At 44.4% G+C, this 17662-nt stretch overlaps 1 protein-coding gene across 1 annotated transcript; it reads right to left on the bottom strand.

Moving 5' to 3' along the window:
• Positions 1–598: 598 nt before the first annotated feature.
• Positions 599–13453, bottom strand: CFAP20 (cilia and flagella associated protein 20). Its single transcript, XM_025889284.2, has 6 exons — positions 13097–13453; positions 3824–3903; positions 2982–3093; positions 1998–2186; positions 1537–1647; positions 599–1037 (listed from the first exon to the last, which is right to left on the bottom strand). Exons 1-6 carry the CDS (start codon positions 13178–13180, stop codon positions 1032–1034), a joined length of 582 nt encoding a protein of 193 aa, XP_025745069.1. The 5' UTR covers positions 13181–13453; the 3' UTR covers positions 599–1031.
• Between the last annotated feature and the right edge of the window lie 4209 nt (positions 13454–17662).

Genomic DNA, 17662 nt, shown 5'->3' with positions numbered 1-17662 from the left:
TCCCTAAATTCAAGGCAAGCACTTCATCTGGAACTCAAATAGGGACACGGGGATCAGCTGCCACACTGAGGGACACGGGGTATGCTGTTACAGAAGAGCATGTGGGGCTCCAATAGGAGGTAATAAGGTATTTAAGAGCATTCTGGGGGCACCTGGGTGGCTCAGTCGGCTGAGCATCTGACTCCTGATTTTGGCTGAGGTCATGATCTCAGGGTCATGAGATCGAGCCCCACGTCGGGCCCCACACTCAGCTCAGTCTGCTTCAGATTCTCTCACCCTCTCCCTTCTGCCCCTCCCCCCACTCTTTCTCTAAATAAGTAAATAAATAAATAATTTAAAAAAGGTGGACTAGATGCCACTTTGTCTTAAGCTTAACATGGGCCCCAACCCCTAATAAGATGATTCTACTGGTCATGACGCTGTTCAATTTTTTTTCCATTTAGGTGATCTTGGGAGTTGTTCTAAATCAGTATCTATAGATCTGTCTTGCTCTTTAAGTGCTTACTTCAAGCTATTCCATAGCATAAATGTATGGGATGTTCTCTGGAAAGAGCTCCATGTTTACATCACAAAGGAAAGAAAATAAACTAAGAACAAATTTACAAACCAAGAATATAGTATTTTATTCATTTCTAGATTATGAGTATTACACAGCATATACATACATTTAGATAATATATAAAACAATGAACAAACCGTAGGAAGAAATATTGGTCTGAAGTTGCCATATGGGACATCTTTAAATCTGTAAGTTGGTGGTTAAGTGTATCTCCCCACACACTGAGGCAGGCAGCACGATAAATTCCAGCATGTTCCAAAGGACAGCTTACCCCCCCCACCGCAGTTACAATGCAATTATCGCAACATGGCATGGTCACTGGTGTCCACAACAGGGGACACCAAGTAATAGATAAAAGAACCACAGCACATTAAACGAATAGAAATATTTGTTTTTTGCCTTGTCCTCCGGATAGTTTCCTTTTTTCAACTAAGAGTCATGTCCAGGGGCTATCCCTTGAGTTGCATTCCGGTTATTGCTGGAGAAAAAGAAACAAACAGAAGAGGTATCAGTTTAAGTTATCAGAAAATAGATGGTCAGTGCCATTAACCGCCCCCCTCCCACCTCTGGTGACACCGGAGGGGATGCTGGGCTGTGTGGGAACTTGTAATGTCAGCAGCAGTCAGGCACGTAAGTGGCCGCCATTTTGTCAGAGGAGACCGATGGGTTGCTAGTAATCTGGGGCTGCTAAAGAGGCTGGAAGAGGCTGGAAGACATTCTCCAAGGAAGGCCTGTGAGCAGGAGGCAGGGAGGGGCAGGACCACCTCGTGGAGGTGGAGACAGCAGTAACAGAACATTTCACAGGGCTGATCCTGATTCAGTGCTGATGGTGGAAGAAGACCTTAGGAAGATCTGAGGATGAAAGGGACTCCAGCCCCTAGGTGGACATGGAGACGCTCTGCAGCTGGCCTCAGCAGAGCGCACTTCCCGGCTGCCCCAACTCACCGCCTGGCCTCCCCTGAGGAAGGCCGGCTTACCTTTGCTTTGTTCTGAACCGGGAGATACAGTTTGAACTCTGCTGGCAGTTCGTCTTCTGAGTAGAGTCTGTCTGAGAAGTAAACCCGTCGGATGCGACAGTTTGCATGGATCTGAGGATGCAAGACTTCTTTTAAGAAACAAAGCAAGAGTGGCCTTCCCCTTGTCCTGCTTCTCCTGGAGCCCCTCCCATGACGCTGTCAAAGCGTCATCTCTTTGGCGTCTCCTGAGCATGGCTTAGGGGTGGGTTCTGGCAATAGGGATATTTTGCTTGCCATGTTCTCCCACTGTATCTGAGCACACACCTGATGTGTCCTGGACCTCTCTGAGCCATCTGGACAGTGACTTGGGCACTCAGCCAGAAAGCCACACTGTCCTGCCACAAGGGCCACAAGCCAGTAACAGGCAGAGAAGACTTCCCTCTCCCGTTTGGGGCTCCATCAGAAAACGAGCCAGCCAGTACCTGCACTCTTAGGGTCTCGATATAATTTGTGCCATATGCCCGCCTAGTGAAGTCTGACAGATTGAACTGAATCTGGTTCCAGCCATCATCCAGCCGCATGGGCATGGTACAGATGAAGGGTTTGACTCGGGTGGTGCTCTGGTAGTTACTTGCCCGAAACCGCCGACGCACATTCTTGTCATCTAGTACCTATGAAACACAGAAAAAGAGCCACATTAACCCTACCTTGGAAGAAGCAAACAACCTTGGGGAGGCAAGGGCCTGAACTCCCACAGCCCGGTTTCCCAAGGCTGAGGCCCAAGGGAGAATAAACAGACCAGATACAGGTCACACTGGATGCAGATGGCCCGGAAGTAGCAAGTTTATCTTGTCCGTTGCTGAGACAACACCAGCTTCTTAGGACACATGACACAGCCGAGGGCCCACAGACCATAGAAAGACTTCATAAACGTTCTCCCATTTGAAAAATCACAAATATTAGGACAGAGATCAACAATAACCAGTATGGAACAGACACTACTCTAACCTTTAAGCTCTGAAATCTGATAGCTATCATTCAGATTTCCTAGGTGCTTGCTGCTGCTTTAAAGACGGCATGAGGGGCGCCTGCGTGGCTCAGATGGTTAAGCGTCTGCCTTCAGCTCAGGTCATGATCCCAGGGTCCTGGGATCGAGCCCCGCATCGGGCTCCCTGCTAGGCAGGGAGCCTCCTTCTCCCTCTACTATTCTCTGTCTCTCTCTCTCTCTCAGACTTTCATGAATAAATAAATAAAACATTAAAAAAATAATAAAGACTTGGCATGAAAGTCTGATTACTAATACCAAATTTATGTCATCATAATAATGGCCGTATCAAGTGTCTAGCAGAGGGAGAAGACACACAAAAGAATAAGGACACTTTCTTAGAGCTACTTTCCTCCTGCAAGTTGACAGGTTATCCCTCTGGGAGAGCTAAGAGTATACACAGTCGTGTGCATCTACTAACCTGTACTTCAAAGGTAAAATATTTCTTCAGATTTTTGATAATCATGACGAGGAAGGGAAGTTTAATCCCCAACGTCTTCTTTGGGTCTGCAGGACACGTGATATATGTGGTGCTGCAGAGAGAGGAGACACTAGTAAACACACCAGTTGCCTTTTCTTCTGTGGTATACACCGTGAAAACACTCGGTCCAAGAGGTAAATTGGAGAGTAGATCTAAAAGATCCAGACACATCATCCAATAATCCCTCAATCCGGATGCTTTAAAAAAAAAAAAAACAAAAAAAAACAAACGATGGTGGACTCTGAAACACAAGCTTCACACAGAACTATATATCAACGAGAAAATACCTGACAAACAAAGCCAGGCTGGTGAGCTGAGCAATTTCCTCCAGTGAGAGAAGACTCCCCTCTGGTCTAAGGGAGCCAGCAAGTGATAGAAAACCCCAACTAAGACCACTGTGGCCCAGAAAACCACACTGCGGCCCAGGCCACCCACTGGATGATTAGTGCCGCCCCTCCATGCATGTCCACCAACCTTGGTTACATATAATAACATAACTAACACAGAGCACTTACTATGGGCTGAGCAGGAGCTAAGCGTGTTTATACACAATTCACTTACTTAATCTTCACAATAACCCCGTAAGGAAGGTGTCCTGTTATCCCTATTTTACAGAGGAGGAAACTAAGGCCTGGGGGATTAAGCAACTTGCCCAAGGCAAGGTGTGAGCAGCAGAGCTGGATCCCCAGTGGGTGGTCGGCCCTGCAGTCCCTGCTATTAGCCTCCATGACGTACTGCCTCACCGGCGCGGGGGTCTCCGGGAGAACGGACAGGCTGCCTACCTGACATTTGTTCCTTCAATCTCTAGCACCAGGGACTGGATGTCGTTATCAGTGATTCTTTTGATGTGGCCATTCCGCACCTACAATGAAGAAAATGAAACTGATCAGTACTGAAATATTTGGCAATAACCTTGTCAAGATTGTGAAGGCCGAATAGACCATTTAAAGAAGACCACAGCAGCCACTGGGGCATAACACAGATCTCTGTGACATGGGAGACTGAGCTTGTATGGAAGTAAGCCACGATGTTACCTCTCTATGGGGTCCCATCAACCAGTACAGGAATTGCAGGTGACCTGGCAATCTGTATGTCAGGATAACATTGTAGGCACTGTGCACCAGGGACATTCTTATATGTTCCCTGACTAATCCTAGCAACAACAAAAATCTTCAAGGTAGGTGGTATTTTACAGATGTAGCTGGTATTTTTCTCCTCGCTTCTGCCCCAGGGTAATGCAAATGAGGATCCTGAGAGTCAGGTTAAGGACCAGGCTTTCCACGGCCCCGCGCTGCCTCATGCACTCCGGCCAGAAAGGCTGAATGCTGGATGCCACCGAGGAGGAGATGGGCAACCAAAACATGAAAGCATAACACCCCCAGTATGAAGCATCATTTCTATCTTCCACAATGCTTCATACTGTGCTCCTACTTCCTGCTTCCCTACCTTCTGTTACCTAAATTTTAGTTTTTTGAAGTTTTCTTTTTTTTTTTTTAATTAAATTCAAGTTAGTTAACATAGTGTAATACTAGTTTCAGGAGAATTCAGTGAATCACTGAATTGGTGGGATACAACACCCAGCGCTCATCACAAGTGCCCTCCTTAATGCCCATCCCCCATCTAGCTCCTCCCCCACCCACCTCCCCTCTAGGAACCCTCAGTTTGTTCTCCATTGTTAAGAGTCTCTTAAATTTCAACTTTCTTGGGCGCCTGGGTGGCTCAGTTGGTTAAGCGACTGCCTTCGGCTCAGGTCATGATCCTGGAGTCCCGGGATCGAGTCCCGCATTGGGCTCCCTGCTCGGCAGGGAGTCTGCTTCTCCCTCTGACCCTCTTCCCTCTCGTGCTCTCTATCTCTCATTCTCTCTCTCAAATAAATAAAATCTTAAAAAAAAAATTTTCAACTTTCTAAAGTAAGAATTCAAGTCTCATCTTTGCCATACACAGAAGCCCTTCTTTGGCATTTCATCCCATACCGACCTCTCCTCTTTCTGATTTGTTTGTCTGGCTCATGTAGCCTAGAGGACATAATTTAGCACTTCATCCCACACTATTTTGTACTGTCTGCTGCCTACGTAGGAGGTACAATATGGGGAGGGATCAATACTCAATACGGATTTCCCTTCTCAAAATAATTCAGGAAAGCACAATTACCTTCAAGCTCTAAACTCTGAAGCACCTAATATGGATAGAGCAGAGACAGGCACAGGCATTTTTGACACGGGGCTGGCCTATTAGGGCTGAATGTATTCACACATGAAAAAGATCAAGCAGCTTTAGAACAGTATGCACCAAAAGCATGTAGTCTTTTTCCAGGTATAGTGAAAATGGCTGTATCGGCCTGTCATAGTCAATGACTCAAACCTTTGGCCTTCCACTGGGCTTGCATATAGAGAGCACAGTGCCAAGTCTGACAGATAGCTGTATTTTTCAAAACGGATTAATAATAATATGGCATTTTGTGTTTAGACCTCAGTCTCTGTGACCTCTGTTATTATGAATTTGATCCACTTGTGGTGTGCTTGGTGTTCCCATGTGATAGGTAATATCACTGCCCATCTTCTTCTGCAAAATGCAACTGAGTCCTGTCTCCTCAAAAAAGTACTTTAAGCTCAAAGGTAGGGATCAAGTATTAAGCATCGTTTGTGTCTTCTACAATGCTTAGCACTATGCTAGGCATAAACTAAGCATTCAAATATTTGCTGACTTCTGGAATTTGTCACCCTGAGAGTTGGCAAGGATGAATAGATTCAAGGAGGATTTTTTAAAAATTCCTGGATAACATATCCACTATGGACTATTATAGGAAGCCAGAGAGCCTGGGGTATATCACAAAGCCAAGGAGGCTGCCAGTGTGAAGAATGCTTTCCCACAAATCAGCCTTTGGTACCCATTATCAGAGACAGAATGCATGGTGGATGGGCCCCAGATCTCTGCCAATGCAGCATTTCTTAGGTTCTTAAGACACAAATGTCACATTGAAGTGCTTCTCAAACAAAGCTGGTGACACCCAATGCCCTCCTGCTTCGAATTCTGGGCCGCTTTCCCAGGGAGATTAAGAGCACAAAGCCTTGGGTCTGTGTAGCACATGCCAACACTGCCCACCTCATCCCCCACATAAACACTCTGGACCAAAGTGGCAATATTCCTCCTCTGTTTGCTAGCCCACAGCTGCTGGGAAAAATCAGTCAGACTTGTTGGTGAAGGAGGAATCAAACGAGAAATTATTTCCAAGTAACATGATGCAGTCACATTGCTAAGAGCCGCCAGTATTCCAACAAGATGCAAACACTAATTTTATGACATACTGCTAATTATGCTAATATAATTATAGTTATACCTAATATAACTTCATTCTTTCTTTAAAAGGTACATAATGCTGGCACCTGGGTTGCTCAGTCGTTAAGCGTCTGCCTTCGGCTCAGGTCACGATCCCAAGGTCCTGGCATCGAGCCCCGCATGGGGCTCCCTGCTCAGCGGGAAGCCTGCTTCTCCCTCTCCCACTCCCCCTGCTTGTGTTCCCTCTCTCGCTGTCTCTCTGTCAAATAAATAAATAAAATCTTTAAAAAAATAAAATAAAAATAAAAGGTACATAATGTAACTATCAAACAGATGGTTAACCTGAAAAGATTAAGGGCTCAAGGACAACTAAAAGGCAACTTGTTGCAATTTACCCAATGCTGCTTGAAAGCATGGCCTCAAATCTTAAGTCTCTCCCAGTACAGTGAGAATTCTCTCTCAGCTCCAGAAAGCCCAGCCAGATTTCATAGGGAGGAAATGTTAGGAAACTTGCTTCTGCCCATCTCAAAGTTTATAGCAGATGACTTCACTCCAGCAAATGCAATTATTCAAGTCTTTACAGAAGAAAACAATGCCTTACACTGCACGCAGAAGCCAACAGACTGGAAGCCAAAACAGACTTGGTATATTCTCCTCTGCTTCTGCCCCAGAGGCAAGCTCATTTTTAGCTAGATTTTCAATAACTTCCTAAAGAGAAATTTCTCTCAGCAACACATCAACCACCACACTCACAAACTTAATTCTTACAAAATTAATTAACGTAGTCCATAAAACAAGAGAACTCAGGAAAAAAGGCAGCTTTTTCAAAGGAATGCCCACCAGTCTCTCTGGAGCTTTAAGTATTCTCATATCACCAGCTGCCAGAGCTTTGAAATCAAATTAAGTTGATTTGTTAGTGAAGTATGATTTTTCTCCTTTATTAAGTTCACAGGGCTACAAACTCATTGGAAAAGCGGGGTGGGGTGGGGGTGCAATCAACCAGAGATATGAGCACTTAAAGGAAACCTCCCAAAACCTCTCTAGGCTCTAAAACTAGGATCAAAGGGAAAAGGGGGGTGGACAATTTGGGGCAAGGCCTCCCAACTTCCCTGGCAATCTGGCTGTCACCACCTTAAATTGTAAAGGTCTTCCAGGAAGCCAGCCCCTCCTCAGTCCAGCTTCTGACAAACACATATAACAAGATACATGGCCTCAGAAAGCAACGACTTCCTTTCCTTAGCTCCTTCTAGTTCAGAGGTCGCTAAGCAGGCCTGGCTTTGAAATGCAGATAAAATGAACTGGTCAGCATTTATTGCTTACGGTAGAAGTGGGTTTTATTTTACTTCCCTCTCTAAATGAGAAAGTGCCAACTGTTTTTGACTTTTCAATTATTTTTTATTTCATGACACATTCCCACTATCAAGGTGTGAGTTACAAGTGTTTAATTCCTACAAAAAATAAACAAAGCCAATCTTTTTTTTTTTCATGAACTCACTATCCCCACCTACCCACCCCACCCCCCAATTGCCGTCCCCAAGCTATGAGCTGCAGAACCCCAGGCTGCTAGCTATTACAAGTGAGAACGGTTCTCAGCCTCTGCAGACACCAGGAAGGGAACCTTCAAGCCCTTCTTGCAATCACTCTCCCAGGCTTTCCATGGTTGCTGGGGCAACTAATAAAGAACACTGATTTTTTTTTTTTTTTTCAATGTAAGCTCCAGGGAGGAGGGTCAAACTGAGGGGAAAAAAGTACTCCTGGGATAGGGAAGCTGGCCAATGCTCCATATTTCTTCAAGTGTTTTAAAAATAACACATGAGTTGTATGCATTCCCTACCCCCACCTTTCATTTCTCTGGCTCCACCCACTTACCCTGGCAGACAGCTGAGCCCTCAGCCATCTGGCATCCTAGTCTTAATGACACATGTTCCAATTTACATTAAGCCATTAGAGCTGTCCATTTCAGCAGGAAAGATTCTGCCCGCAGCTAGGGGCTGGGATCTAAGTCTGAAAACAGGCAGAGGGAGACCTCTGTGGGGAGAGCTGGGCATAGCTCGGTCTCAAGGCTTGGGCTTTGCACGCTCCGAGTCAATTAAGTGCATTGCTAACCAGTCTTCCTAGCAGCAAAGCCTTGCAAGGGCAAGTATAACTAAAACCCATGCCTTCGCCCAATTATAGTAAAAGCTGTTACTCAGAATAATAAACATCATCAGACTGATCCAGGGAAAGTCTGGAAAAAAAAAAAAAACAACCAGAAGTTGTACTACCTTCCCATCCAAACGCCCTCGACTCTGCTCCTGGAAACCACAGCAGTTTAACAACATACCAATAAGGTTTGCTAATTAAAAACTAGGGTGTGGAAACTACTTTTCTGGAGACAATTCATTTTTAAAACTGGGAACAGGGAAAATAAATAAAATTAGAAATGGGGAATGGGAATCTAATACTATCCAGCAACAACCACAAAAGTCTGGTTCTAATATTTAGCTTTGGAACAGGTGAAGATCAGCAGCAGCTGAAAGACAAGGTGAGAGGTGAGAAAGGCAGAGAAGCTGGTAGGAATTAACATTCTCATCTAGTAGACTTTTAGTATATTAGACTTATATTTATATGTTGAAATACGAAAATTGTATGCTTTATACAGGCATAGATGGGAAGAGAACCATCTGGTATTTTCTTTACAAACCAGAAGTAATGTCTACATTAAATATAAAAGTCCTTTAGTAAAAGTATTATCTGCTGGTCCCAGAAGTTAAGGGAACATCAAGAAACCCCTAATTTCTCCTAAGCTGTTGGTTTGAAAAATTAGCCGCCTTGGGGCTCCTGGGTGGCACAGTTGGTTAAGGTCTGACACTTGGTTTCGGCTCAGGTCATGATCTTAGGGTCGTGGAATGAAGTCCCACTTTGGCCTCTGGCTCAGTGGGGAGTCTGCTTGAGACTTTCTCTGTCTCTCTCTCTGTCCCTCCCACCACCACCCACCCTCCCTCTCTTGTGCTCTCAAATAAATAAATTTTTTAAAAAAATTGCAGAGGTCTTGGGGTGCCTGGGTGGCTCAGTCGTTAGGCATCTGCCTTTGGCTCAGGTCATGATCCCAGGGTCCTGGGATTGAGCCCTGCCTCAGGCTCCCTGCTCAGCAGGAGGCCTGCTTCTCCCTCTCCCACTCCCCCTGTTTGTGTTCCCGTTCTTGCTCTCTGTCAAATAAATAAATAAATAAAGTCTTTAAAAAAAATTGCAGAGGTCTTTATCAGGAAGTTTACAGTATAGCCAAGCATAGAGATTTTCAGAAGCTAATTTCAAGTATGAGGAGTATGATGAAAAGGAAGTAGAGATTCTATAAGGGGATATACATGAACTTAACCTGGAGGGGCAAGTGGATATCAACTAACTTAAACTGAGGAAGTGCCTTTGCACTGTGACCTAGAGACTAACGAAGAGGTGGCAGGGTGAGTCCCAGCAGAGGGACCGACAGGTATAGAAGCCTGAAGGTTCCAGAACATGACCTCTTTCACTTGAGCGGGAGGTCACTGCTGAGGGGGGAGCCTGGGGGAGGTGAGCCTGGAGAACCAGTGAAGCAGGCACCAGACCATGTGCTGTGTGGCCTGAGAGCCACGTTAAGGCTTTTGGACTGGGAAAGCCTGGTAAATGACAAAATTATTCTAATATCTGAAGTCTGACTTTACTGCACTTCCTATTCCTAGGCATCAGTTATAGACTTATTTACTCTTGAGCAAATTCCTCAGTTTCCTACCCTATTTAATACTTTACGCCATAACTGTTTCCAAGCATTTTATATACATCTTCATTTAATCTCCATAACCATGGGAGGAGGTGGCATCATTACAAAATGAGAAAACTGAGTAGGTAAGTACTTGCCCAAGGTTACACGGCAGAGGACAGAGGGCAGAGCCAGGACACAAATCCACACTGTCCCAACTCTAGCCCTGGGGTTTTAAGGTAAAATACTTTTCTTCCTCTTAAGGAACTTGCAGTCTAGTGGGAAATACACAATAAACTGGCAACTGCCATACAGTGTGATGTAGAGGGCCACAGGCGCACACAGGAGACGTAACTTAAGCTCCCAGTGAAATAATGTTTGAGATTTGAAGGATGGGATGGGGGCAGTGTATGAACTTCAAAGAGTGATGGATAAACGCAGGTATTACAAATGTTAGTAACCACACCCGTGAAAATGGAGTTTGTCAATTCACTGGTATCAAGAATATGGCATTCACTCCTCATGTTCATAAGGAGACAGAACCTAAACAGAAGCCAAACCTAATTTTTCCAAGATTATTTTTCACAGAAAACAAACTATAGAAATTCTGTCTTCATAACCTCGAGGAGAATAGTAAAGTTTGTGAAATCAAAACAGCAAAAATAGCCATATATACCTACTGGCAAAGGTCAGGGTCATTTGTCCATCCCTCCCTCCATCAAACTTTGCCTTTACTACAACTTTTCCTGACTCCCTGAGAGCAGGGAACATGTCTTCTTCTCTTTGTATCTCCCCAAATCTACACAGTGCCTGTGACTTAACCGTTGCTCAATAAATCTTTGATAAGTATATCAATTCCCAGTGTTTCCCCAACTGGGTTGGATTCCCAACACTTCCTGAGGACTTTGTAATATAGTCAAGAAAAGGCACACATACAACAAAGCCTATGGATCTGACTCCAACTTGCCATTTTCCTCCCTTCCCTTTTCTTGCCCCAGGGGAAAACATTCACCCCTAAACACTTTTCAGTCTAAATACGAAAAGAAGAAAATATAATTAACTTTTACTATTACAAGAACTTTGTTTAAAATGAGTGTTATTCTAAATGTTTTCTTTGCCAAAATGTCTGTTTCACTTACTCCCTGTAACCCTGCCAGTTGTTCTAATGTTTTCACACGCGTTTATGTCATTAGGGTACCATCCGACCTCTAGTGGCGTTGTTATGGGACACAGTGCACCATGGTTACTTTGCTTTTATATTCCGTGTGTAAACATGTTGACTAGTCAAAGAGCTGCATTTGAAAAATAAAAAACACTACAAAAGATCAAGCCCTGGAAGGGTTAAAATGGACAACTCTGGTAAGTTTCACCTACTAGAAATGCTGAGGCCTCTCTACTGCTGGAAGTTCTCCCACCTGCTCTGTAAACCTCTCCTAGATCAAGTCCCATTCTCTAGTTCCATTGCCTCATACTGACACTTTTGTTACAATTTCATATTCAACGGCACACAAGGTCACTCTCTTCATGCCTCCGGACAGCCCATAACTAAGTCAAGCCACAGCTGGGAAGCCATCATCCTTACAAAGTTCTCAGGTACATTCACTCCAGGTTCTCTTTGCAGAGATGTGTTTTCAGTTTACAGTGTTTATTCCAATGTGAACAAAACCAAGGAACTGAAAACCTCAGTAACGTAGGGAAAAAAATTAAGGAACTGCTTTCCTGTGTAATACTCCTGGTATTACCCTGAACTTGTGGATAGAAGCACTGTGAAAGTGGAAAGAAAACTGGTCAGATTTTTCACATAAGCATGAGGCCCAGACAACTCCCTATATTCAGATCTTTCAACTATCTTATAAAAATGACATTAAGAACACACCACCCTCAAAGCTGCTTTGGAAATGCAGAATTCCCTAGTGATGACAGGCAGAAGGCTATCCGTGTTCTCTCCCAATCTCTGGGTGGCCCAAAACGCTTATCTGTGGATACAGGAATACTTATTCTGAGATGAAATCCAAGATTCTTGGTTTCATTACCAATAAACTGCTTATTTAGATTATTCCACATCCATCTCTATAAAAACACCATTCAACATACCACTTCTTTCAGCTGGCCCCTAAGGAATCACCTGTCTTCCCCAGTAGAGTGCCCGTCTTAACTTATCCTTAAAAAAAAAGAAGGGACAGCAGACTGGGAATATGCATGAGACAACTAGACCATGCTAGACACACACATCCCCTATTCAATATCTCCTAAAAGACAGGAGATGAAAGAGAGGGTCATCATCTCCTGGGGTCAGTGAAAATGTTATCCAATGGATACCTCAATAAAAATAATGAGGCTGGTACTTGGCTCTGAGCTTATCACTCCAAACAAAACTTTATCACAATTTTGCCATTTTTCTGATGTAGACATCAAGCACGGAAGGCACAGCACAGACCCCAAGAAGCAATGAATGTGGAGAAGGTGCCAAAGGCCACCGAATTCTGCTTTGTCTGAGATCACTGGAAGGAAAGGAGCAAATGAATGAAATCCACACATAACTGCCTTCTGGCTGTGCCCCTATAAGGGAGCCTGGAACAAAGGCTCTGTGTCTTGCGCCCAGCACAGTGCCTGGCACAAAACAGGATATCAGTAAATATTTGTGAAATCAGTGAACAGCAGCTTCTTTCATCTGCGTGTTCCCAAAGCAACCTCAAGTAAGTTTATGCATTTCACGGTAGAAGATGGGCACTATCGATCCCACTATATAAATGGGGAAACCGAGGCTCTGAGGAACTGACTGACCAAGTCAAGACGGCGGCGAGGGACCACTGTCCCAACCACACCACGGCCGCAGAACACTTAAACCCCAGCTACGCCCACCCCACACGCACCCCCCGCTGCTGACACGACGTCCCCACCTCGCGCCTCTGTCACGCCAGCCTGGGGACAGGTCACAGCAGCGCCCGCCTGGCCTCCCCGGAGCTCCAACTCGGACACAACTACCCGCCACCCCGTCCCCAGCTCCCAGACGAGGAGGGGGCGCGGCCCCAGCACCCCGCCCAGCCACCGCCCCCCAGCTCCTAACCTTTTTGTCCCAGATCTGCAGGGGTTTGCTGCCAATGCTGTAGAGGATGGAGAGGAAGCCGCTCTGGAATGTGTTTTTGAACATCTCGCCCGCGGCCTGGCCAGCCGCGCCGGAGCCGACCTAGATACGGGCACCAAGTGGAGAAGGGAGAGCAGGGGCCGGCCCTGGTCCGAAGATGAGAAGCTGCGCTCCTGACCGCCTGATCTGTATTCACTCGCGGCTAAACTTGGACGTTAGACGCTAAGTCCTCGAGTTTCAGCTCCCACAAGAAACACGCAACCTCAATTCGGAAACCACAGCAACTGCCGCCCGCGCCGCTCTCCCCGCCTTAAGTGGAGGCGGCGGGTCGTCCGCCGCGTAACATGGATCCCTCCGCCTGCTTGACCCGCCCCTTGAGCGCGCGGAGCCCAATCCTGCCACAAGGATCACAGACTTCCGGTCCCTTCCGCTCTTAAGCCCCGCCCCAGTTCCGCCTCCTTGTGGAAAGAACTGTGTAGTCGAGGGACTATTTTTTCCGTCGTAGTCCCCCAGAGTTGCTTTTAGAAGGCGGAAGGAGACAGAGGATTATAGAATGTGTGAGACATGCACACGGTGTCAAGGAAACGTGGCGGGGGTGGGGTCAGGAGCGTGAAGACCTGGCCCCGCCCCTTAAGGGACTGGGAGGAGTTACAAGGGCAAAAGAAAAGTGGAGAAAGGCGCGTAAGGTGGCTTGGCTAAGCAACTGCTTACCTGGTGTCCTGAGAACGTCAAATATATGTTGGCCAAGAGCAGGATAAGGTTAAAGCAGCCGACCATTATGGTGCACTCACTATGCTAAGCGCCTTATATGCATCATTGTTTTAATTATCAACAGAGTCACTGTGAATATATCGCGTTATCTTGTGGGATGCAAACCAGTGCGGTCAGGAAAATGTATTACCTGGAATGCACTAGCAAACAAGGCTGAACATTAAGATAAAAGCAGAAATTAATAAAATTAAACAAAATAAAGTTGAGTTGGTTGAGTTGAATCAACAGCTGTTTTAAATCAATTAATACTTAGAACATCTTTAAAAAGACATAAAATAAGCTCTGCTATTTCGAGTGTGGAAGAAATCCCAAATGTTGGAGACGAACTACTCCTGAGCATCTACCTCAATATTATACTGTGTGCCCAGGCCTGTGCTGGGTATTGTGGCTGACAGAAAAGGAGTTTGCTGTTAACATCATCATCAAAACAGCTACAAATGGCTAAGATCATTTGAGCATTTATTAGGTATCAGGAACTATACTAAGAGCTTTAGCCTTTACTAAATCATTTAATTCTCACAGCAACCCTGTGAACAATCTAACCAGAATTTCCAGACATGGTGGTGGTGGTTGCGGGGGGAATATATGGATCTTATTAGAGCAGAAAATCAAATTTTTTTATATGAAACTGTTGTTTTTGGATGACTTCTGGGGACTCTATATACTTTAGCCCAGTGAACAATTTAGCCCTTGTTATTAAAATTTTCAGGGATCCTGCTTTGCCTCTTTCAGCTTCTGATGGCCCTAGGTGTTCCTTGGCTTGTGGCAAGCGTCACTCCCTAATCTCTCTGCCATTTTGACATAGCTTTTCTCTGTGTCCTCTCCTCTTATAAGCACACCAATCATTGGATTTAGTGCCCACATTGAATCCAGTAGGACATCATCTTGAGACCTTCAACTTATTGCATCCACAAAGACCCTCTTTCCAAATAAATGCCCATTTCTGATGTTCTCGGTGGACATGAATTTTGAGGAGAAACTATTCAACTCACTATACTAACTCATCAGAGTGGACTTCTTTGACAACCAACCTGAAATGGCATCCCCCCAACTCCAACTATTTGTCCCCCTACCCCACTTTATTATTTTTTTTATAGAGCTTACCATCACTTCATTGTCTATATAGTTACTTATTGCTATCTCCCTTCCCCTGATTTTGTTCTTCTGGAAGAAAGAATTTGATCTGTCTTGCTTATAGATGTATTCCCAGTACCCAATCCAAGTGCTTGCATAAAGTGGGAATGCAGTAAGTACGTGCTGAATCAGTGAATCAGACCAGTGATCCTGGTCACTGCAGGCCCAGCATGGGTTCTGTCTCTTCTGGTCTCAGTAGCTCCACACCCATCCAGCCAATAGAAGTCTCCTTCTGCTCGGAATTGGGGCTCACCTATCCCATTTGCCTACTCACATTTCTCTCATTAACCATGCATTCTCCTCAGCTAAAATGGAACACCTTGAGCGAGTGTGGGCCCAAGGGCCTTGAACAGATAGCCGATCAATGAGCAAGCTGATGGAGAAAATGAGTGTTTGCTTCTCCTAACTACCCATTCTCAGTATGTCTGCCTGAACTGTGGTCAGTTCTTTCTTATGTTGGATTTCAAAGTCGATTGTGATTATGGCCTTGGCTACAGTAAAGGTGATTTGATCCAAGGTTTGGAGAACATAAATTAGTGAGTTGGCTCCATTGTAGACTTAATTTTGGTATGCTTTTTTCAGGTGCAGACTGTGTCTTCTGTGTATGTATCTCAGCACCTACACAGTATCACCATCATGGCAGACACAGGATGGATGGATGCGTAGACTAGAGTCAAATGGTCATCTCTGACATTTACTTTTTTTTTAATTAATTTATTTATTTATTCATGAGAGACAGAGGAGGAAAGAGAGAGAGAGAGAGAGAAGCAGAGGGAGAAGCAGGCTCCCAAGGAGCAGGGAGCCCGATGCGGGACTCGATCCCAGGACCCTGGGATCATGACCTGAGCCGAAGGCAGACGCTCAACCATCTGAGCCACCCAGGCGCCCTCTGACATTTACTTTTGTTTCAAAGGTAATGCAGACCAAATTAACCTAAAACCACAGATGTCTCTCACAGAAAAATGCATTAAACACTATAATTCTTTAAGATTGTTTTCCCTTCATCAACATGAAGTCATGTAATGACAAAACACAAGAAAAATCTTGCTAATGAATTGTTTCCTTCAATGATTTCTATAATTAGAATGGGGTGGATGAGTCAGTTAAAAAAGTAATACAAAGAAAGGAAGCAGAATTTACTGAGGCAGTAAAAGGATTCTGATCTGGGTAGTGGGTGAGGAAGCTCAATTAATGCAAATCAGGCCATTAAGAACTTCAGAAGCGGTTAACAATCCTAACCATCATCAAGTGAGGTATAAGATCGGGGGTGGTCTTGAAAACCCCATTACTAATGCAAGGGGCTTAGTTTGTTTACCTGAAATTTGGGTAAAATCATTGCAGAAGTATCAAACAGTACTTGACCAGCCCAGAATCTCGAACCATGAATGTATCACAGTCCTCAGTTTAGATAGGTTACCTTGGTAGGATATCAAAACATACTCAGAGATTATGGCAAGTAAATCAAACCCATGGTATCAGTAACCTATGTCAAAGTGAGGAATAAGTTTCTGATTATTGTGGTATTTTGTTATTTAAGATAAATGTATTAGAGAATCTGATACTTTGAATTTAATTTGAAATACTTAAAGGAATGTGAAATTAGATCTACGATTTTAATTTTTAAAAATGTTGAAAACATTTTGTTTATAAACACTGTTTGAAGATTTTGATTTATTAAATCTATGAGTTTAAGTTTGTTCATATTTGAATGCTTAGGAAGACTTCACCCAACTTTAGGTCTTTCCTATTAGGTATCGCAAATGTTTGTGGAAATCAGATTAAATATGTGGTTGACTCTGAAATGTCTAGGGAAACTAGATTAGGTGTACAAGCAATGTTTACAGTTTAACCCATTAAGTTTTGAGTTGATTGAGCATCAATCCAGGAATAAGCAAAAGTGTTTATATACAAAACTAACAAGTTTGTAGTTAGAACAAGATTTGGAAATTAATGTTAAGAACACAAAGTAGATTTTAAATGTACAGGTTTAATAACTAAGGTATTAGAAACACCAGTAATTGTGTTTTTAATATCTTTTCAGTGTGCAAAGTCTTTGGTCAGACACCAGAACCCAGTGGACAGTGTTCGTTCCTGTCAGAGCCCAGAAACTCTGAACACTGGCCTCCGAGAGACACAGGGACTTGCCACACACTGCAAGGCAGAGTTTATGCCCTACCCCTCCTTGCTGATCGGGATGGGAAGGTATAGCAATGAGGGGAGTAGTTGTGCCTGGAGAATCACCCTTTAGCTGGGAGCAAAGATGGAAGTTCCAAGCAGCCTTGGAACTGGGTATTCAGCTGGTGGATAGAGGACCACTGCATGCCAGCACCAGTGGTTATATCCAAAGACCATCAGTCCGACGACTTCAGTAAAAGATGCAGTGGTGGGCAGATGAGGCTCCTGCTCATCCGAGAGTGAAGTTCAAATGGGACTCTGTTGGGCCCCTGCACGTTATTTTTTTTATTTTTTTAAAATTTTTTATTGTTATGTTAATCACCATACATTACATCATTAGTTTTGGATGTAGTGTTCCATGATTCATTGTTTGTGCATAACACCCAGTGCTCCACGCAGAACGTGCCCTCTTTAATACCCATCACTAGGCTAACCCATCCCCCCACCCCCCTCCCCTCTAGAACCCTG

Source organism: Callorhinus ursinus, unplaced genomic scaffold, assembly GCF_003265705.2.
Source record: "Callorhinus ursinus isolate GAN/ISIS: 27379988/994484 unplaced genomic scaffold, GSC_fseal_2.0 scaffold37, whole genome shotgun sequence".
NCBI classification, from domain to species: domain Eukaryota; kingdom Metazoa; phylum Chordata; class Mammalia; order Carnivora; family Otariidae; genus Callorhinus; species Callorhinus ursinus.
The sequence above is the reverse complement of the archived record's forward strand: the minus strand, read 5'-3'. Positions and strand labels throughout refer to the sequence as shown.

Coding starts and splice junctions, on each gene's coding strand:
- CFAP20 (XM_025889284.2), bottom strand. CDS start 13,180: ATGTTCAAAAACACATTCCAGAGCGGCTTCCTCTCCATCCTCTACAGC. Junction 3,904..13,096: donor TGCAGATCTGGGACAAAAAG/GTTAGGAGCTGG, acceptor TCTTCATTGTAG/GTGCGGAATGGCCACATCAA. Junction 3,094..3,823: donor ATTGAAGGAACAAATGTCAG/GTAGGCAGCCTG, acceptor CTCTCTCTGCAG/CACCACATATATCACGTGTC.